Source organism: Strix uralensis, chromosome 3 (genome assembly GCF_047716275.1).
Source record: "Strix uralensis isolate ZFMK-TIS-50842 chromosome 3, bStrUra1, whole genome shotgun sequence".
In the NCBI taxonomy this organism is placed as follows: Eukaryota; Metazoa; Chordata; class Aves; order Strigiformes; family Strigidae; genus Strix; species Strix uralensis.
This window is the reverse complement of record NC_133974.1, coordinates 73,919,594-73,937,684: the sequence shown is the minus strand read 5'-3', so window position 1 is coordinate 73,937,684 and position 18,091 is coordinate 73,919,594. Positions and strand designations below refer to the sequence as shown.

Below are 18,091 nucleotides of genomic sequence, written 5' to 3'. Positions count from 1 at the left end.
TTAGGCCTGTCAATTCCCTTTTCTTCCATTTGTAAAACAAGTATAATCAGACATTTTTGCAAGAGCTGTGGTTAACCTTTGGAAAACTGAAGAGCGTTGTCCGTTCTGTGTACACGAAAATCTAAGAGAAAGTGGGTGTGTCTGCTTGAACATCCATCAGAAAGCATGCCTCAATGGCTTTCTTGCTTCTTTGGTCCGCAGAAAGGTGACATCATTGATATAATCAGCAAACCTCCCATGGGCACTTGGATGGGCCTGTTGAACAACAAAGTTGGCACTTTCAAATTTATCTATGTGGACGTGTTAAATGAAGAGGAAGAGAAGCCGAAGCGGCCCACCAGGAGACGCCGGAAAAGCAGACCACCCCAGCCCAAGTCAGTTGAGGATCTCTTGGATCGCATCAACTTAAAGGTCCAAATTCTCTCTGTTTACCCTTCAGTTTTGCTTGTGGGAAGGGGGTCACACCTTTGGAGTTACTAATTTTGAAAGATGCACACCAGATTCATAATCCTAAGAATTGTGACACCACTTAGCAGAATCGCATCTTAACTGCAGAGTGAAATAGCTGAGGCCAGGCAGAACTGCCTGTCAGGCTTGATGAAGTGCTGCAGGCTGCAGGTTGTGTGCACTCAGAGACCGTAAATCATTGCGTAGTATGGCTACTAGCTAACACACTTCAAGAGCAAGCAAAAAGTTTAAAATAACAATAGTTACCCTGTCTTTAAAGAGGAAGTTTTTCTCCATGTTTCTGTTCAGAAGAGCTAGGAATAAACTGGTGCATCTTTCATTCACCCTTTGTACTACTTCCTTCATACAGAGCTGTGCATCTGGGTAGCGTGCTGCCCAGGCCATTTAATACAGTGTGTCCCAAATACAAAAATATGTGCAGCATTCTAGTTCTGGCACAACTACCTTCCTGAACTCTGAGCAATGTTTATACAAGCTATAATCCTATAATTTTGCTGTTATACAGTGGTTTGCATTTGCTAAGCTACTGCTTTTTTTGCTGGTTGTGAAAATCTTTTCTAGTATCTTTATTGACAAAATAAGTTGAATAAATGTGTTGTCTTACAGCTCTTTTTTTTCTTTTTTGTTTCTCTCCTTTATGCAGGAGCACATGCCTACTTTTCTGTTCAATGGTTATGAAGATCTGGATACCTTTAAGCTTTTGGAAGAAGAAGATTTGGATGAACTGAACATCCGAGATCCTGAGCACAGAGCTGTTCTCCTCACAGCAGTGGAACTTCTACAGGAATATGATAGTACGTGGGATGTTTGAGGTTTTCAGTTTTACTAGAGCTCTGCCAAGAACCCTGTGAATTCCTTAAAGCAGAAAACTAGTTTCAGGATTTTGATCTCTTTTTTTCCTAATCTAGTTATTTCCAGGGTAATCCTGTGTAACAACATGCAGATTTCTGAGGAGTGACTTAAGACTTGTGTTTGTTCTGCCAGAATTCTTTTGTTCACGTAAGCCCCACTACACAGCTTATTCAAGTGATGTCACGTGTACAACATGTAACCTTTAAAATATCTCAGGAATAAATCCTGAGATAACCTACTCAAAATAAGAAGCTGAGGCATGGAGAATAGGAAAGAAGAAACTTCTAGACTAGAGGGAAGAGATTGAGGTTATCAGGGGTGCGAAAAAGATCAAAGCCCAGAGGGCTGTGGAGAACGGTAATGTGAATTAAACTTTCTCTTACTTTACCTGCACATACACATGATTCTTGGACTGTGAATTGCTGGATTGTACAGGTAACTTCAGGTTGTACACATGACAACACAGTGATTTGTCAAAGGGAGAAAATATATCAGTCAAGTGCAAAGTGTGAAAGACAGTGACCCAGCTATCTAAGGCGCAGCGGTGCAATTCTGCCCATTGTACAGATGATGTCAGGCAAGTGGTTGCAAAAAAGAGAAAGCAGAGCAAGCCATGGCAGTCAAGTTCGATGGTGTCTCTGCTGCACAGGAGGAAGCGGGGCTGTACCACCCACACAGTAGTCATGGTAGAGTCATGGTAGAGTAGAATCATTTGAAAACCAAGTGTACCTCGAGACAGGAATTTAGATGCACTCAGTACTTAGTTGCAGCAGCTTAAGACAGTACTGAATTTCCCCTTCATTCCTAAGCGTTAGCAGAAGTTTAGTATCCCACCAAGCAAAACCAGTGGAATGGATTGTGTGAGGGCTTTCTCAGCTGCTTCTGTGCAGAATCTTATGTTTTAGCTTAAACTGCCATGACAGCAATTTAAACAGCTGCTTATTAAGTGGGCAGTGTTTAATTCTGTTAGAGATGTGTGATTAATATCTCTAGACAGTGCTGTGTGGCCTGAGCTTTCACTAACATGTAGCTTTCTTGTTCATTCTATTCCCAAAGAGGCACCCACACTTCCTCTGCCCTCTTCAAGCTCCCAATAAAACCTCAGTTGCAGAATTACATTTTTATCACTTATATCAGAGTAGCTTTTCGTCACCTAATATGAGCTTCTCTTCATTATTTGCAGACCTATTTAGAATGCTCACTTCCCTGAATAGGGATTTTTTTTAGTGCCTTTCAATTTTCGTCTGAAAACTTGAAGAACTATGTGATGTGGTTGGAAAGTATAAATTCCAGCTCCAGGTTTGGTGATGAGGAGAAAGAGAAGTGGAAACCAGACAGCTGGAACCTGGGAGGGGCAACAGCACTTAGTTCAACCCCATAATTACATTTCATGTGCTGAGAATAGGAATTAGAATAGCCATTTCTAAGATTTTATTGCAGGGGAAAAAAAGGCAGCGTAAACTGTGTCCTTGCATCATGAAGTTGGTTTTCTGTATCTTCAGCTCCAGATTTCTTTACAAAATATGATTTCTGACCAAACATTCTGGGTAGATTCCTGGAATCCAGCCTATGCAGCCTGGATGGACCATACTTGAGTGTTGGCTCTTTGCACAGACCAAGGAAGGAAGGAATTTTTACCACTAGTCTCTCCCTTGTCCCTTCCTCCTTCATTAGGGGACAGTATCTAACTTTGCCAGACCCACTCCTGATCCTTTCTCTTGGTCCCTTCTGGAAAGTAGGTCAGGGTTAGGATTTTTTTTTTTTTTTTACTTGATTTAGTTCTTTTTAGTGCTTTTTGTTATGGGTGTTGGGGTTTTCTTTAAGTCTTAGAAAGAACTTGATGTTTTGCTGATCAAGGATGCCAATTAAACTGAGACACCAGAATGGAAAGAGTAGGCTTATTTTACTGTTAATAATTAAAGGATATAAGCAAGTAATACAGAAAATAAGCAATAAGAAAAATACAGAATAGTACACTTAATTATTACTACATACAGTTAATTATAAAAAATAAGAACAAGCAAGGTAATGCACCTCATCATTACTACACGACGGGGAGAATAGTGATTAAGAAAGATACATCACCACTTGCATACATTACCAACATCCAGATCCGCAGTCACTGGGAAGCCCCGGTTACAGCAAGGATTTGGAGAGCCTGTCCCAGCAAGTGGGAAATCCTACGCGGTGCGTCCACCCGTAGGTGAGGCATCCCATGGCAAGTGGGTCCAGCCTTATATACTGAAAAACAGCAAATCAGAATAACTTGCACTTTTCTTTGAGTGAAAACATCTGGTTCCATCCTCCTGTTGGATTCCACCCAAAACCTGGCCAGGGCTGGAGGGGGGAGAACCAAGGGAGTTTCTAACAAGGCCAAACACTTGGGTTCTCAGCCTTGAACAAGGCTAAACAAGGGAGGTTGGATACACATTCTCACAACATTTCATCCTCACTACTGCATACATTTTTGCCTAAGCTACATCTTTCGCTAGTGAGCATATGTATTTCGTTAATAATCAGATACTAATTAATAAATGCTAGTGGTAATACAGATTTTACTGATTAGCAGATACTGATAATGGATAACATTTGGTTGTGAGGTTCATCTAGAGGTCAACTTTGTTTCAGGGCCTATTATTCAGGCCCTAGCACTACACTTGGACACCATCATTTTAAATAAATTCCCATGATTGTAAGTTGCAGGACTTGGCCCCAAGGCAGCTGAGGTGCACACGCGGTCCATTCTGCTTTCGTTATGTACCACACTGCTCCCTCACACTTGTGATGAGGCCTGTTGCTTAATCCTTCACCAAATGGGAGGAATGTTTCCAACATTTGTGATGGCTGTTCCTAGTGCTCACTCTTTCCTAAAACAGTGTTCTGATACAATTAATACAACAGGGAAGAACACAGAATCATAGAATCGTTTAGGTTGGAAAAGACCTTTAAGATGATCAAGTCCAACCATTAACCTAGTGCTGCCATGTCCACCACTAAACCATGTCCCCAAGCACCACATCTACACATCTTTTAAATACCTCCAGGGATGGTGACTCAACCACTTCACTTGGCAGCCTGTTCCAGTGCTTGACAATCCTTTCGGTGAGGAAGTTTTTCCTAGTATCCAATCTAAACCTCCCCTGGTGCAACTTGAGGCCATTTCTTCTAGTCCTATCGCTTGTTACTTGGGAGAAGAGACCATCACCCACCTCACTACAACCTCTTTTCAGGTAGTTGTAGAGGGTGATGAGGTCTCCCCTCAGCCTCCTTTTCTACAGGCTAAACAGCCCCCGTTCCCTCAGCTGCTTCTCATAAGACTTGTGCTCTAGACCCTTCACCAGCTTCATTGTCCTTCTTTGGACACACAAGATAGTGGTGTTGGAAATGGAAGGTTGAGAAGTTCAGCCAGAATTTTTGTTTGCCTGTTTTTCACTGTATTCTCACATCCTCTAGGTAACAGCGACCAGTCAGGATCTCAGGAGAAACTTCTCATTGAAGGCCAAGGCCTAACCGGATGCTCTCCTCGGGATTCTGGCTGCTACGAAAGCAGTGAAAACCTGGAGAATGGTAATGGTGACAGCAATGAGCCTTATAATCCCCTGCAGCCTTTTTTTCAGTAGATAACTTCATATACTTTCTGCTCCTGTTCCTAGATAACACAAGCTGCTCCATACTTGACTTTCTCCTTTGCTCTGACTGCCTTTTTCCCTTTTGGCTTGAGCCGTTCGTTTTCATTGCTACTGTTTCTAATTTATTTATTTGCATTGGTAGGAAACAGATCACATTTCACAAGTCATCTTTCTTTTGTGATCCTAAGGTAACAGACACTCTCACTGCCATTCCCTGCCTTCTCCACTCCCTATCGTGCTCTCATGTGACTGCGCCTCATGAGGCTTGTCACTACTTACACTCCGACAGCCCATGTCTAAGGGACAACTGGCAATGATGTAGTCACTGAACTGCACTGAGATTAGGAGGATTTCTTCTAAACCAGTACAAAAACTGTTTAGAAAAAACGTTCTCTGTTTTAGGCCATATTTTTGTGCTTGCTTAGGTTGTATGTTGCATTTTCCTCTGATCAGAAGCCAACTGTAGAGATTTAGGGCTTTTTAGTGTATGAACGCTGGCAAGTTAAATTAATTGTGAAGTCGGCAAGGAAACAAACTATGAAAAAAATGCTGATGGTATCAGTTCCCCTTACCTTACCTTGCATCAGTGAAAGGTGATGCACTGAAAGATTACAAAGAGAGATGATAATAGAGATTGCTCTCTCTGTTCTGAAGAAATCAGGTCATTGTGCTGACTGAGCATACTTTACTTAAGGGATGGTGTAAACTTGTCATTACAGATGAAATATTGAAATAGATTAAACTGGTGTGAGTTTGGCATTATCACTCCAAGCACTTGAGCCATAGCTTGGCCTCAGGCTGCCTGGTTTCCTTGCTAACATCCAGCATAAACAGAAAACCAAGAACAGAATAAATAGAGATACCATACACCCCTTGTAGTGGCCGTTTTTCCAGTTTAAAATATGAGCTGAAGATCTTTCTCTTAGTATGTGCATTTTCTGTCAGTCTGCCACTCAGAAATGACCATTTGTTGAAGAAAATTGCAATTTGCTTTGAAGCTGAATGCCTGAAATTGGCAGTATACTAAATTCCTGAAAGCAAAGAGGATTTTTTTTTCTTGAATATGAATCCCCATACAGTAGCATGCTGGAATGTAATCGTAGCTAAATATATGGCCTATGTGACAATCTTCTTTCCTTTTTATCTATAAGTGCCATCATAATGATAGCTGTAGCACTGAAGTTAAATTGCTGCCTGTACGTTTTCCTTATTTTAACAATATAATAAAATCCGTAGAAAGCAATTGTCATTGCCTGTCTGCTTAGATACTTACTATTACATTTGAACTAATATTTCTATCTGAGTTTTGCAGAATGTGTAATACCACTGATGATTTTTATATTGCTTTTCATGTATGGCTTGCTGCACTTCTGCATCATTTTTGCTCACAAATGCATTTAGTGCTTGTTTTGAAAAACATTATGAAAAGAACATTTGGTATGGGATTCATTCAGAGATTTTGTCAAGGCTGGTTAATCTGAACTGTGCTCTACCTTCTTTGCAAAGTTCATGGACCATAGTTGTTTATATGCATATTGTTTTCAAAATATGTTGGATTCTCATCTGTTAAAATAAGGATAATCATTTGTCTAGTGTAAACATCATAATGTGCAGATCAGCAATAATAAACTGCACTTCATAAAGGGGAAATGCATTCTGAGAAGAATTGGTCTTCAGATTTTCTGGGGAATGGTTATACATAATATTTTGATGACTAGTATAGTGTCCTGTTTTGGGCTGATATCGGACCTTTTGGCATCAGTTCAAGATTTCAGAGCTGCTCTTATGTTTTGACTAAAAAATGGTTTGCTATGTACTATGGGCAGTGGTACAGATGTATCTTTTATAGGTACTTCTCAGGGTCCCACTGCAGAAATACTTGGGTAGTCTCATAGGTATCTACAATGTACTTACAGCAACATTGTGATTTTATTCTAGTTTACAGAGAGCAAGGAATATATGGTTTGTGACCTATTTGGTGTTAGACAGGAAGAATGTTAGAGCAAAAAGCAACCACCCGTGATCAAACCATTAGTCCATATAGTCCAGTCTTGGTTTGAAACAAGGCAGAGAGAGAGATCAAGCTCTCCTTTAGACTTCTGACAGTGGTGCAGTTATTGGGCTTGTTTTGCGTGCAAGCATCATCTGTCTGAGATGCACTTGGAAACCGTATTGGAAATCTAGTTCTCACAGGACAGGCAAAAAGCAGAAAGCTAGAGAACGGTATAGGAACAGAGCAAGCATATTTGATGCTTCCCAGGGTACTCTTATTTAAGGACTTAAGGACTTCAAAAATTGGGTGCTGTTTCCTGACCTTCATCCATTTTCCTAAAACTGTTTCTCTTTACAAACATTCGTGGTCTTCCTTAGAACCTCCATACAGTGCCTGTGTATAGACCTCTCTCATACTCCTTCCCAAGTCATCTCTTTTCTAGTCTGAGAAGGCCTGTTAATTATTCCTTATAGGTCATTCATGTCCCTGATCATGCCTGGCTTCTTTGAACCATTTCTTGTTGTGCTGCATAGGTTTTTTTAAGGAGAGAGGGGATGTGAAGAGATCAGCATTGCACATGCAATGTGCAGAGCTGAAGAAGCAGACAAACCGTGCTTGATCAGGTGGGATAAGGGTGTTCTCTGATTTGTGCAGAAACCGAAGCCCAGATTTCTATAGTGCCAAGTGGGCATCCTAAGCACTTAAGCATTCAGTGCTAATTAGTCAGAAAAGGGAGCAACAGAACAGGTGGTTACATTGCCTACTGTAATGTGCATTTCTACTAGTTTGTAATCAGTAAAAAAAGCAATGAGGCTAGGATTGTCAGCCGTGCTATCGTCTTTGTTGTGTCAGCAGAGCTGTTTGAAATGCATGCAAAATATAGCCACAGAAAGCAATGCCAAAATGAAGTTAATAAAATCTGGCATCTGGACAGGCCACTGAATGCATTCTGTTTCTGGTTTTAAATTTCCAAGAACTGTCTTCCATACAGAAAAAAGTACTAAGAGAAACAATGGAAATTTGTTGCTGTAGCTGTGGTACCTCTAGAAATATTCCCCAAGATAATCTCCTTTCTTTTGAGGCAGGTGATGACAGAGAATTGAAAAGTTCCTTCTCTGTGTTCTGATAACAAGAAGCATTGGGAGAGGTGGACAGTGCTTTGTCTAACAAAAACTGCACTGTAACATTAAACAAAAGAATTGAAGTGTGCCTGTAGCTTGAACGGAACCTGGAAACAGTATGAACTTTCCATTCACTTTGTATAAGGACCACCTTTGTTATCTTAGTTTTCACCCAGACACCTGTGTCCTCCTGCACACATTTAAATCAGAGATCCTACTGTGGTTGACAGCACTATGAAAGGCATTAGGCTGCTTAACTGTACCAGGGAATCATAAAAATGAATTATTATCAAAAGTGCTAACATTAAAAATGAGTTTTAAACCTTACTTAGCTATACAGTTTAGCCCTTGTAGGTTTTTTTCATATTTTTTTTTTTCCTGAAGTTGGGAGGGAATGTTACATTTGTGGACATTGTTTATATAGATCTCCACTTTATGAAAATAACTTAAAAGCATATTTAAAAGTCTGTTTTCAGGAAATATTACCTTTCTTAATGTCTCAGAAGCATAATGAAGTTACACCAGTCAGGAGGAGGGAAGGAATAGCTATGAAAAGAGAAATCACAGCTACCCTCCTGATACTGCTCTTGACTTAAATCTATGTATGAGGAATGACATTCTGAACCCCTGTCCTTTGTACAAAACAGTAGCATTGAACCCAGCACTTTTTTGAAACTGTTTTGAAGCAGAGAGCTTAAAGATTGCATGTTTGGTTATATATTTTATAGACAAAATGTTTTTAACTTCTTCCATTCTCTGTACATTTGTATTTTTATGCAAAACAGAGCTGGAACGTACTGAAGATTTTATTTTATTTTCCCAAAATTTTTCTTTTCTCGTCTTTCTTGGGTTTTGCTTCTTCCTTTTCCTATTCCCCGTTTCATCTTTCTCCCATTCCCAGGCTACTGGCTTTACACAGACATACTCCATTCCTAAAGAAATGAAATGTTGTTTACTAGATACCCTTATGGCCTCAGTAAGAGCTTTTATTGCACAGTAGTAGCATTTCTCACAACTTTTCTTTCAGTGTTGAAGTTCCTGAGTGTGCTTTCCTAAAACCAGTGTAACCCCTAATCAATATTTCAGATTGAAAAGAAGGTACATGGATTTTGTTATGTGAGCTCTGACAGTAAGCCCCAGACAATATGGTGAATTACTGCACGTCAGACATGTACTAGCAAATATGAATAATGAAAAGAGAACACTCCTTTCCATAGTCATTACATATTGACATTAGTGCCTAAAGGCACTAAAAAATTAATGTAACATTTCTTACACATGTCTTTTTAATGTGGTTGTAAATTATTTTCAGAACGTGGTGGCCTAGCTCCATGCAAAGGTGCAGGCAGAGAAGTCTTACTGCTAATTCTCTGAGCTACCTGAACTCAAGGTGGTAACAAGGGAGCCAGCTTAATGTGTGATGTGTCTTTATTAGCATTTTGGGAAAATAGTAATATTTAGTTTGAGTCGAACCGTGAACCATACAGCTTATGAGAAAGGAGTTCCTATATGCTTGCATTCATCCTCGTAGGAACACCTTGATTTTAGATGGAATAATCTTACTATCGTACCAGTAAACATAACAAACTTTTTTTTGAGGGAAATGTTTTCCTTATTTCTCTTTAAATGTAACCTCCATTTTCTTTGCTAGTTTTCCAGATACTTTGGTTTTTTAAACTCTTGAGCAGAGAAAGAGGCAAGAGAAAGAGAGAAAGCAAGTTATTTCTCTTTTAGGTTAAACAGGTTCCTTCGTTCGTATCCAAAGCAATCGGTGTGCATTATTCAAAAGCCAAACATTGAGCTTCTTTCAGGATAAAGCTTTGAAGGCAAGCTGTATGAGAGAAAGCATCTATTGCTTAAAAGTACACCAGATTAATTTAGTTCTTATGAAGTTAGCAAAACTACTCAGATCTCTAAAAGTAACTTGTCCTTTAATTGGCAGCTATTGATTGCCTATTATTACAGACTTTTGATAGCATTTAGCCAAATCTGTTGGTTTGGGTTTTTTGGTGGTGGTTGTTCAGGTTTTTTTCCCGTTGGAAAAAGAAATTCCAAGCTTTATCTATCTATCCTGATTTTAGAAAGCTTACTGCACGTGGGGGAAAGGATCCCTGTCACCCTGAAAACAGTAAGTGTTCAGGATGTGCTGTCTTTCTGAGAGGTCTGCTTTGAGACAAATTTACTTCTATCTTGTTAAAAAGAAAATTTAAAAAAATTATGCAGTATTTGAGAAGTGACCTTGTATTTCATACTACTGAATACTCTAATGAGCTCAGTCCCTTTGATCAGAATTTTTCTGTCACACAGATTTGATGGACTTCACTGTTTAAAATCAGTGGCGCATATCTCATAAAAATATAAAATAAAGCTTACAAAGAGCATGTGGTTCATATTGATTCGTGTCATTTCGTCTTAAGTGATTATAATAAAACACCACATCTCTTGTCATTTTATTGAAGGCCTTCCACTTCAATAAAACACCATGACATGAGAATAACACTAAGATCAGTCACACATGAAACTCCCTTTTGAAACACTTCTCCATCTCGTAGTATAAGACCTTTTTCCATAAAACTCTGCTGTCCCTAAAAGTAACTTTACAGAGGGACTGATGCAAAACCAGACTTCCAACACTTTTTTGCTCTCTGGTTTGCCATTGCAAATAGTTTGCTGCTGATTTCAAAGATGAAATAACACTATCAGCACACTCTGTAATTAAAATGAATAAACAGGATTTAAAAAAACAAAGCTTTCCAGAGCAATCTGGTAAACTTCATTAGAAGGTGAGCATAATTATTGATATCCTAAACAAATTACAAAAGTAGAAGGAAATGGTAGGCCTTTTCAGTTATTTCTGTGTGGGGTCAAACCAGTTCATATAATGGGTGTAGGATATCAGTTCTAACTGTAGGATATTTCTACATGAGATAAACCTCAAATCTCTGTAAATTGGGGAGTAGGAAGGATATTAAGTATTTTAAATTTATTTTCCTTAGGTGGTCACATTTATGAGTTCTTCATTAATAAAGCTGAAGCTCACAAATTCATATACTTAAAATGGCACTGAGTTCTTGTGCATTTAGAGTTAATGAAAAGAGAGTAAGTCATTTTGAAGGCATTTAGAAGAACTGTTATTTACACTGCGGATTTTTAATGTTTTTTTTTTAATGGTGGATTGTGTTTTATTTGCTTCTAGGTAAAACTCGAAGGACCTGTCTTCTGCCCTCAAAATCAGCAAGTGAGCATAGCTTTAAGGACTTCAGCAGAAGCCAGCTATCAAATTATCCTACGCTTCCACTGACCAAGTCAATAGAAACTCTACAGCAAGGAGAAAAAGAAAGTCGGTTGGGCTGTGCACATCATGCTCTGAAGAGCTCTGTCAAACCTCCAGCTGTTACGGGTCTGAAGAAGAACCGTAGAAGTTTACCGGTTGCTGTCTGTCGGAGCTATGAAACTCTGGATGGCCCCCAGGGTGTAGATGCATGGCCAAGATCTCACTCGCTGGATGATCTCCAGGGCGAATCCAATACTAACCTACAGGATGCTAGCAAGGAAGTTGGTTCTGTTCCTCAGGATTCACTGGATATAGCAAAAAAGGCAACTGGCTCTGCCTTGCTGCCTCAGTCTCATGGAGGCAGCTGTAAGGTAGATGACTTGATGGCTAAGCAGGGTAAAGGAGCTACTAGTTCTCAGAAGGGAAGAGCTAAGGAATTGGAATGTTCTGTAATGGAGACTGCAGGTGGAAAGCCTGCTCCATTCCCCCTGAAAAACTGTGAAGCTCAGCCTGCCTTAGTGACGCATCTTGCAACAAGGATGCCTCTGGAAATACAAAGTAAAGGCTTTCATGACCTTGCACAGGCTGATTATGCTCCAGTCCTCAAGGGAGGTCTAGAAGCTGAGCAAAAAGGCACAAATGAGGCAAGAATGCAACCAAAAAATCCTTCTCAGCCACCACCTGTCCCTGCCAAAAAATGCCGAGAACGCCTTTCTAATGGATTATATCATCCTCCCATGACTGCAAGTGGGAACCACTCAAGTCTAGAAGCACCATGTTTGCCAGTAAAAAAGACCGGCTCATCTGCTCCCATTGATTGTCACGGAGTACCTGTCCATAGGACATCTTCTGAACAGGAGCCCAGTACCCCTCCTAGCCCACTGCCACCCTGGCTCTCGGACCTCCCAGAGACTGCTAGTGTTCAGCAGCATGTGATAAAGCTAGGTCCTGCTTCAGCGAGGAAAGTCTCCTGTAGCAGGGGAATGGATCTGGAAATGGTAATAGAAAACAAGTTGCAGTCTGAAGACATTGATCTTACTGAAGAACCGTACTCTGACAAAGTAAGTGGAGGACATTGCTTCGACATTTTTATTCTACTGTCATGTCAAGGGATAGTCTTTCATTTATTGTATCTGTGTATTTTGTGAGTAACCAACCTAGACAAACCATAGATCATTGGGACATTAGACATTCTCTAACTATGTTTGTCTTTACTATCAGGCCTTATGCCTAAAGTAACTCTTGTGTGATGGGGAGACTGAGAAATCCCAGACTTACTCCAAACCTTCATCTTTTCAGGCCACTAGTACCTTGGTGGCACTGGGTGTGGAAATGTCTCTTTCTCTGCTAGTGTGGGGAAGTAGTGCTGAAAAAGGAAGTCATGATCAGATTTTATGCTTCCAAGAATATCTGAACTGATAGCACAGTGATTAGGACATCATTTGGGGAAGGAAGGAGTCCTATGGTCCAGTCCTTCCTTTACGGATTGCTTTTTCAGTTTTCATGGAATCTTGAGGAAAGCTCCTTCTTGTTCCCATCCTGCACTTCTCTCTATGTTTGCATTGATTGATCTGTATTAATAGACTTCTTTCATCTATCCTCTCTCCTTTGTGTCTGGCTGGGAACACTCAGCATGGTCGCTGTGGCATTCCTGAGGCTTTGGTACAGAGGTACTCTGAAGACTTAGACCAGCCGGAAAAGGATGTCGCCACAAACATGGACCAAATCCGAGTAAAGCAGCTGAGGAAACAGCATCGCATGGCAGTGAGTATTTTCATAAACCCAGTTTTCCTATTTATGCGCAGACTTTTAAAAAGGACTGACTACTGGTAAAGGGAGATACTAGCGAAGTCCTAGTACAAAAGTGCTCCCGGTGTTCACCCAGCAGTTACAACATAGGTGGGGGTACTACAGGGGCAGAAGATACCTCCCCCTGTCCCAGAGGAGGACAGTTAGCAGTTGAGAGTGGACAAACCTCTCTCTTGACTCACTAATAGTCTTGAAAATCTAAGCAGACTACAAGCAGTGGTAACAGAGACTTGCTCACTAGGTGTGGCATGTATTAAATGCTTCTGTATTGAAATCAGAAAGGTTTTACACTCCTTTTTCATTTCTTAAACTATACTACTGGCCACTCCTTAGTAAAAACAGGAGAGGGAAGCAGTCAAAAGCTTTCATGGCTTTTTATAAGAGAACTGGATCTGTCTGAGGAGGTAATAGGCAAAATTGGTATTCCCTTGCCTTACTGAGAAATTAAATGGATAGCCCTGGAAAGTCTTGTCACTGGTTATTTTTTACTGATCTCAAACTAATTCAGAATGACACATGACAGTCGCCCAAGCAGCTGGATACTGCCCACTGCATGTGCATTGCCAAAATTGTTGCTGTTGCTCCTGTGCCAAGTGATCTTAGTCTTTCAGCCCACACTGCTCTCATACTGACAAATGTGACATGAGAGAAGTTGAAACATCTGCTATGAAATTTTACCAGTTTGGAAGAAAAAATAAAAGAAGACTTGCTGTAAAACAAGCAGTTATGTTTAACATTAAGGGTTCTTTCCTTTTTTTTTCTTTACTGTCCAGATTCCGAGTGGAGGGCTCACTGAAATTTGCCGGAAACCTGTATCCCCAGGACTTATCACCTCTGTATCTGACTGGCTGATTTCCATTGGTCTACCTATGTATTCCAGCCTGCTCAGAGAAGCAGGATTCAACACACTGAGCAAAGTGCCTTCTCTGTCACAAACTTGCCTTCAAGAAGCTGGCATCACAGAGGAAAGGCACGTAAGCAAGCTCCTGGCAGCAGCAAGACTCTTCAAACCTCTTGATCCAGAGGCAATTTAACATGCTTCATAGTGTGGCATTGCCTGGTCGAGAATCCACTGCTTCTTCCTGCACCAGTATTGCTCTAATTACTTCACATAGCTAAAGGGATCAAGGAAGTGACTCCCAAGGACAGGCAGATATCTTCTTCAAAGGATATGAAATGTTGCTATTGCTGTCTCTGGCAACTGAAGGAGAAGAGAAGCAACCACCAGGTAACATAGATGTGGTACTTCCCTCCCCCCTCACTCCCCTGTAAAGTATTCTTATTTCGTAAAGTGCACAGGGTTGGCCTGAGAATCAGACAGCTTCACAGAATTAAGGGACTCTTTCACACTTCCCTCAAGTTTGTGAAAGTAATACTAGTAACAGGCCCTGTTTCTATGGAGAGCTCCTTAGGCTGGTGAGTCTTCTGTACATCTAGATTCCAGGTACCTGGAGTCAGTTCTGAAGATGAGTACAAGCCAAGGTGCAAATTCCAGCAGAAGCTGTTTGGCAAATGCCTTTTGTTTATTTTAGCAGTCTAGAGCTAAACACAAAGCCCCCCAGTCATCTTTGCTGTTGCTTGGTATAGGTCCCAATACGCCACAAAGCCTTTAGCTAGGCCAAAGTTAATGGACTGGAATTAGTTTTCAGTATGGTCCATCTCTGTCACTCCAATGCAACTAACCCACGGAGAGTCAGAAAGCTTCTTTTTGTTTGTACAGAGCTGAGGTCATTTTTATAACTGCTTTCTAGCAATCAGCTTTTTATTTGCCTTAAAATAAGCTTTTAAGCAGTTACCTAGTGTTCACTTACCTGTATTCATGTTTCCCAAGCCTTGTTTCAACCTGTCACCCTTAAGCTGCACTTAGGGTGATTTCCAGCTGAAGTAGCTTCTATAAAATGCCTCATCATAACACCTTCTGTGTTGTAGAGATGCTTTTACAAATGCAGGGTTATGCTAGGCTTCGGTTGTCAGGCTAACTTCTTGTTCACTACAGTCTGCATTTACTGTTGTTACTAAACTGTTCCAAGATATACTGCCTTGTATATATGTAACTGCTTTTCATTTTAATCATATTCTGTGTACTGTGTTATATTGTCAATCATTATGCTGCAGCTTTGACTTGGTATCCTGACCATATTGATTCCAAACAGTGGGTTTCTGCAAATGAAAATTTACTTGGGGGAGATAAAATGCATCGAAAAAGCAAATTGCGTCCCATAGAAATCATCAGATCCAGTAATTCCATTGCATGGACAAAAAATATCCTAAATAGTCTTACGAATTACACTGTGATTTTACAACAGTTGATATCCCTCATGACTGTGTTAATGTTACCTCTCACTGGAAGAGAGCATTGTTCTGGCATATGTGGTGAACCATTTTTCCATGATGTAATGAAACTTTTCTGCCTAAATCCATGAAAAACGTTCCATTGGCATATGTGGCTAATGGCAGATTTTATTTTTCTATATGGGTACACATTTTATATACCAAATACAGATTATGATGAATAGCACATAACTAGCTTTTTCTTTGGGGTCCTTCAGCTTCTTGTAGCAGAAACGCTCCATGGAAGACAGAGCAAACTTACTCTGGCAGGTAAAGGAAGATAGTATAGAAACCTGGGCACAGGCCAGGATGTGGGCTGTTTCCAATATCAGTTCTGACAGCAGCTTACTGTATGAAACCAGACAAGGCACTTCACTATTTGGTGCCTCAGTTATCCCAGCCTCGTATTGAGCTAACGACACTTTCCCTGATAAAATGCTCTGATTGTTGAATGAAAAGCTGTGGTTACTCCATGATTCCTTACTATATATGGTCCTCTCATGGTCATGTTTTAAGTCAGATGAACCGTGCATTTTAGTACAGATGTTAATTCATTTGACTCCTGGTAGAATTGATAGGTTTACTTTCCTTGTTTCATATTTCACCACTGTCTACTGCATACCATCCTGTGAAGGCAACTAATTCACTGATGTGACTTGTAACTGTTCTCAAGTAAAGCTCCTCTGAATCTGTTTTTGGAATGTTCTCCTTGGTGTGTGGATAATCAGCATGTTCTAATATGACAGCATCAGGAAACATACAGCATACGTGTTTTGCACAGCTGATGAAAATCTGGAAAAAAGAAAAAAATGTAAAAAAAAAAAAGTGTCTTTTTAATAATGATGATTTGTCTGTTGTTCCTCTCTGAGGCTTACATGGCGACTATCAGTAAGCAGGAGATGGAAAGAGTATTAAGACTTCCTGGGATTGCTGGCAGGGGCCAGAACTGAGTAGAAGTGGGCAGCAGCTATATTGGAGCAAGGGAAATGTCCACGCTGGCTATATGCAATAAAAAGGAAACACATTTCCTCATGTTACAGTGATGGCAAGTCAAGTAATAAAGCTCTCCCATATTAATTACTTTTGTCTCTCTTAGTAACAGAAGAATTATGGGAATAAGCTGAACCTATGTGCCAAACAATCTTTGTAAATCCATAATTTTTAAATTATTTTGTAGCCCAGGGAAACCAAAACACACCCATCAGGACTAGAGTGAGCAGTTTGAGATTTGTGAGTTTTAATAGTTACTTTGTTTTTCTTTTTAAGACTGTGCTCTATGGTCTGACTTGAATTACAGTTTTAGTTTATATTTTAACCTAAAAGAGCCTTAAGCTTCTCGGTGTTTGAGCTTCCCTGCTGTGGTTTCAGTGACCTGTGGCATTCCCTGAGCAGGTGAGGCAGTGCAGTATGAGAGCCATAACCTCTTACATTTTCTTGCAACCATTCAGTGCTCTAAGCAAAAGTTTGCTCGTTAACTCTTGGGAAGCACGTAAGAAACCTGCTGCTGGAATCCTAATTTGTTCTGCTCAGGCTAACAATGTTAAGTATCTATCCATTGTACCTTGTATCTCAAACAGCTATTTATCAATAGAAGCAGCAAGCCCAGAATATTACCGAACGCCGTCATAACTGTAAGCTTCAATTGATAACCCTCTGTTAGTACCCAGGCGGCAATGACACCCGCGGTTCCCTGTGCTCTCTAAATGAGCCTGGCTTTGAATGCAAACTGGGAGCATGATCAGAAGCATTAAACATTGCGTTATTCAAACAGATCGTCATCTCTAAGAGCAGCAATAGTGGTCGATTCACCAAGTCACAGCTGTGCAGTTGTACTGTATTATTTTTAGAATAAATAATACTTTCGGTCCAAGACACTTTTATCTTTAATTGACATCCTCTGGGGAATCAAAACTGTCAAGCAAGTTATGTAACAACTAACAAAGTTGCACTTTCTGTATATGAAATCAATATTTAAATAACTTATTTTTCTCCATTTGCTGTTCTTAAATGATGTAAGTAGCTGTAATATACCAGTACTCAATATGTCCTGCAGTTTGCTTCAACCCAAGAAAGCTGTGTATTGTAAAGAAAAAAAAAGAAAAAACAAAATATGAATGTGTAAAGATTATTGTGCTGTTTCATTTAGCTAAAAAAATGGTTGACAAAAGGGTTTTCCTGTGTATCAAAACTTGTCTATAATTATATGTCATACTGTTCATAGATAAAAAGTAAATAAATTTCCTTGGTCTCTCTCTTTTTTTGGTTGTTTTTGATTTAGCTAACAGATCTTCTATTTACTGCTCTGGTACCAGTGTCCAGCTATTTAATTTCTTTGCTTGTATCCCAGGCCCTCTCCCTCCAGCTTACCAAGCCTGTAGTTCCTCACCTTGTAAGGACTACAACAGGAGAAAAAGGTTAAAAAAAAAAAAAAGATTAAGAGCCCTGATAATCCAGGACTAGAAGCAGCCCTCAAAATGTGATTGTGTGGATCATCATTGTCCAAACTTTGTCTCTTACATCTCATGAATGTCCGGCTGCTGGGCTCGGGGAGATGGGTGTGAGGTGTCTCCCCTCGGGAGCTATTCTACTTTGCAATGGAATAATTACAGATTGG

General features: G+C 40.1%; 1 protein-coding gene across 7 annotated transcripts in view; it reads left to right on the top strand.

Moving 5' to 3' along the window:
- LOC141940978 (SAM and SH3 domain-containing protein 1-like) overlaps positions 1-17,731 on the top strand; it is a 576,588-nt gene extending 558,857 nt beyond the window's left edge. For all 7 annotated transcript variants that reach the window (XM_074862911.1, XM_074862910.1, XM_074862914.1 and 4 more), the window contains 6 exons: positions 202-411; positions 1,112-1,262; positions 4,774-4,887; positions 11,260-12,398; positions 12,970-13,101; positions 13,920-17,731. In XM_074862911.1, the coding sequence (XP_074719012.1) occupies positions 202-411; positions 1,112-1,262; positions 4,774-4,887; positions 11,260-12,398; positions 12,970-13,101; positions 13,920-14,180 (2,007 nt within the window). In that variant the 3' untranslated portion in view covers positions 14,181-17,731. The remainder of the gene's footprint in view (positions 1-201; positions 412-1,111; positions 1,263-4,773; positions 4,888-11,259; positions 12,399-12,969; positions 13,102-13,919) is intronic.
- Positions 17,732-18,091: the final 360 nt, after the last annotated feature.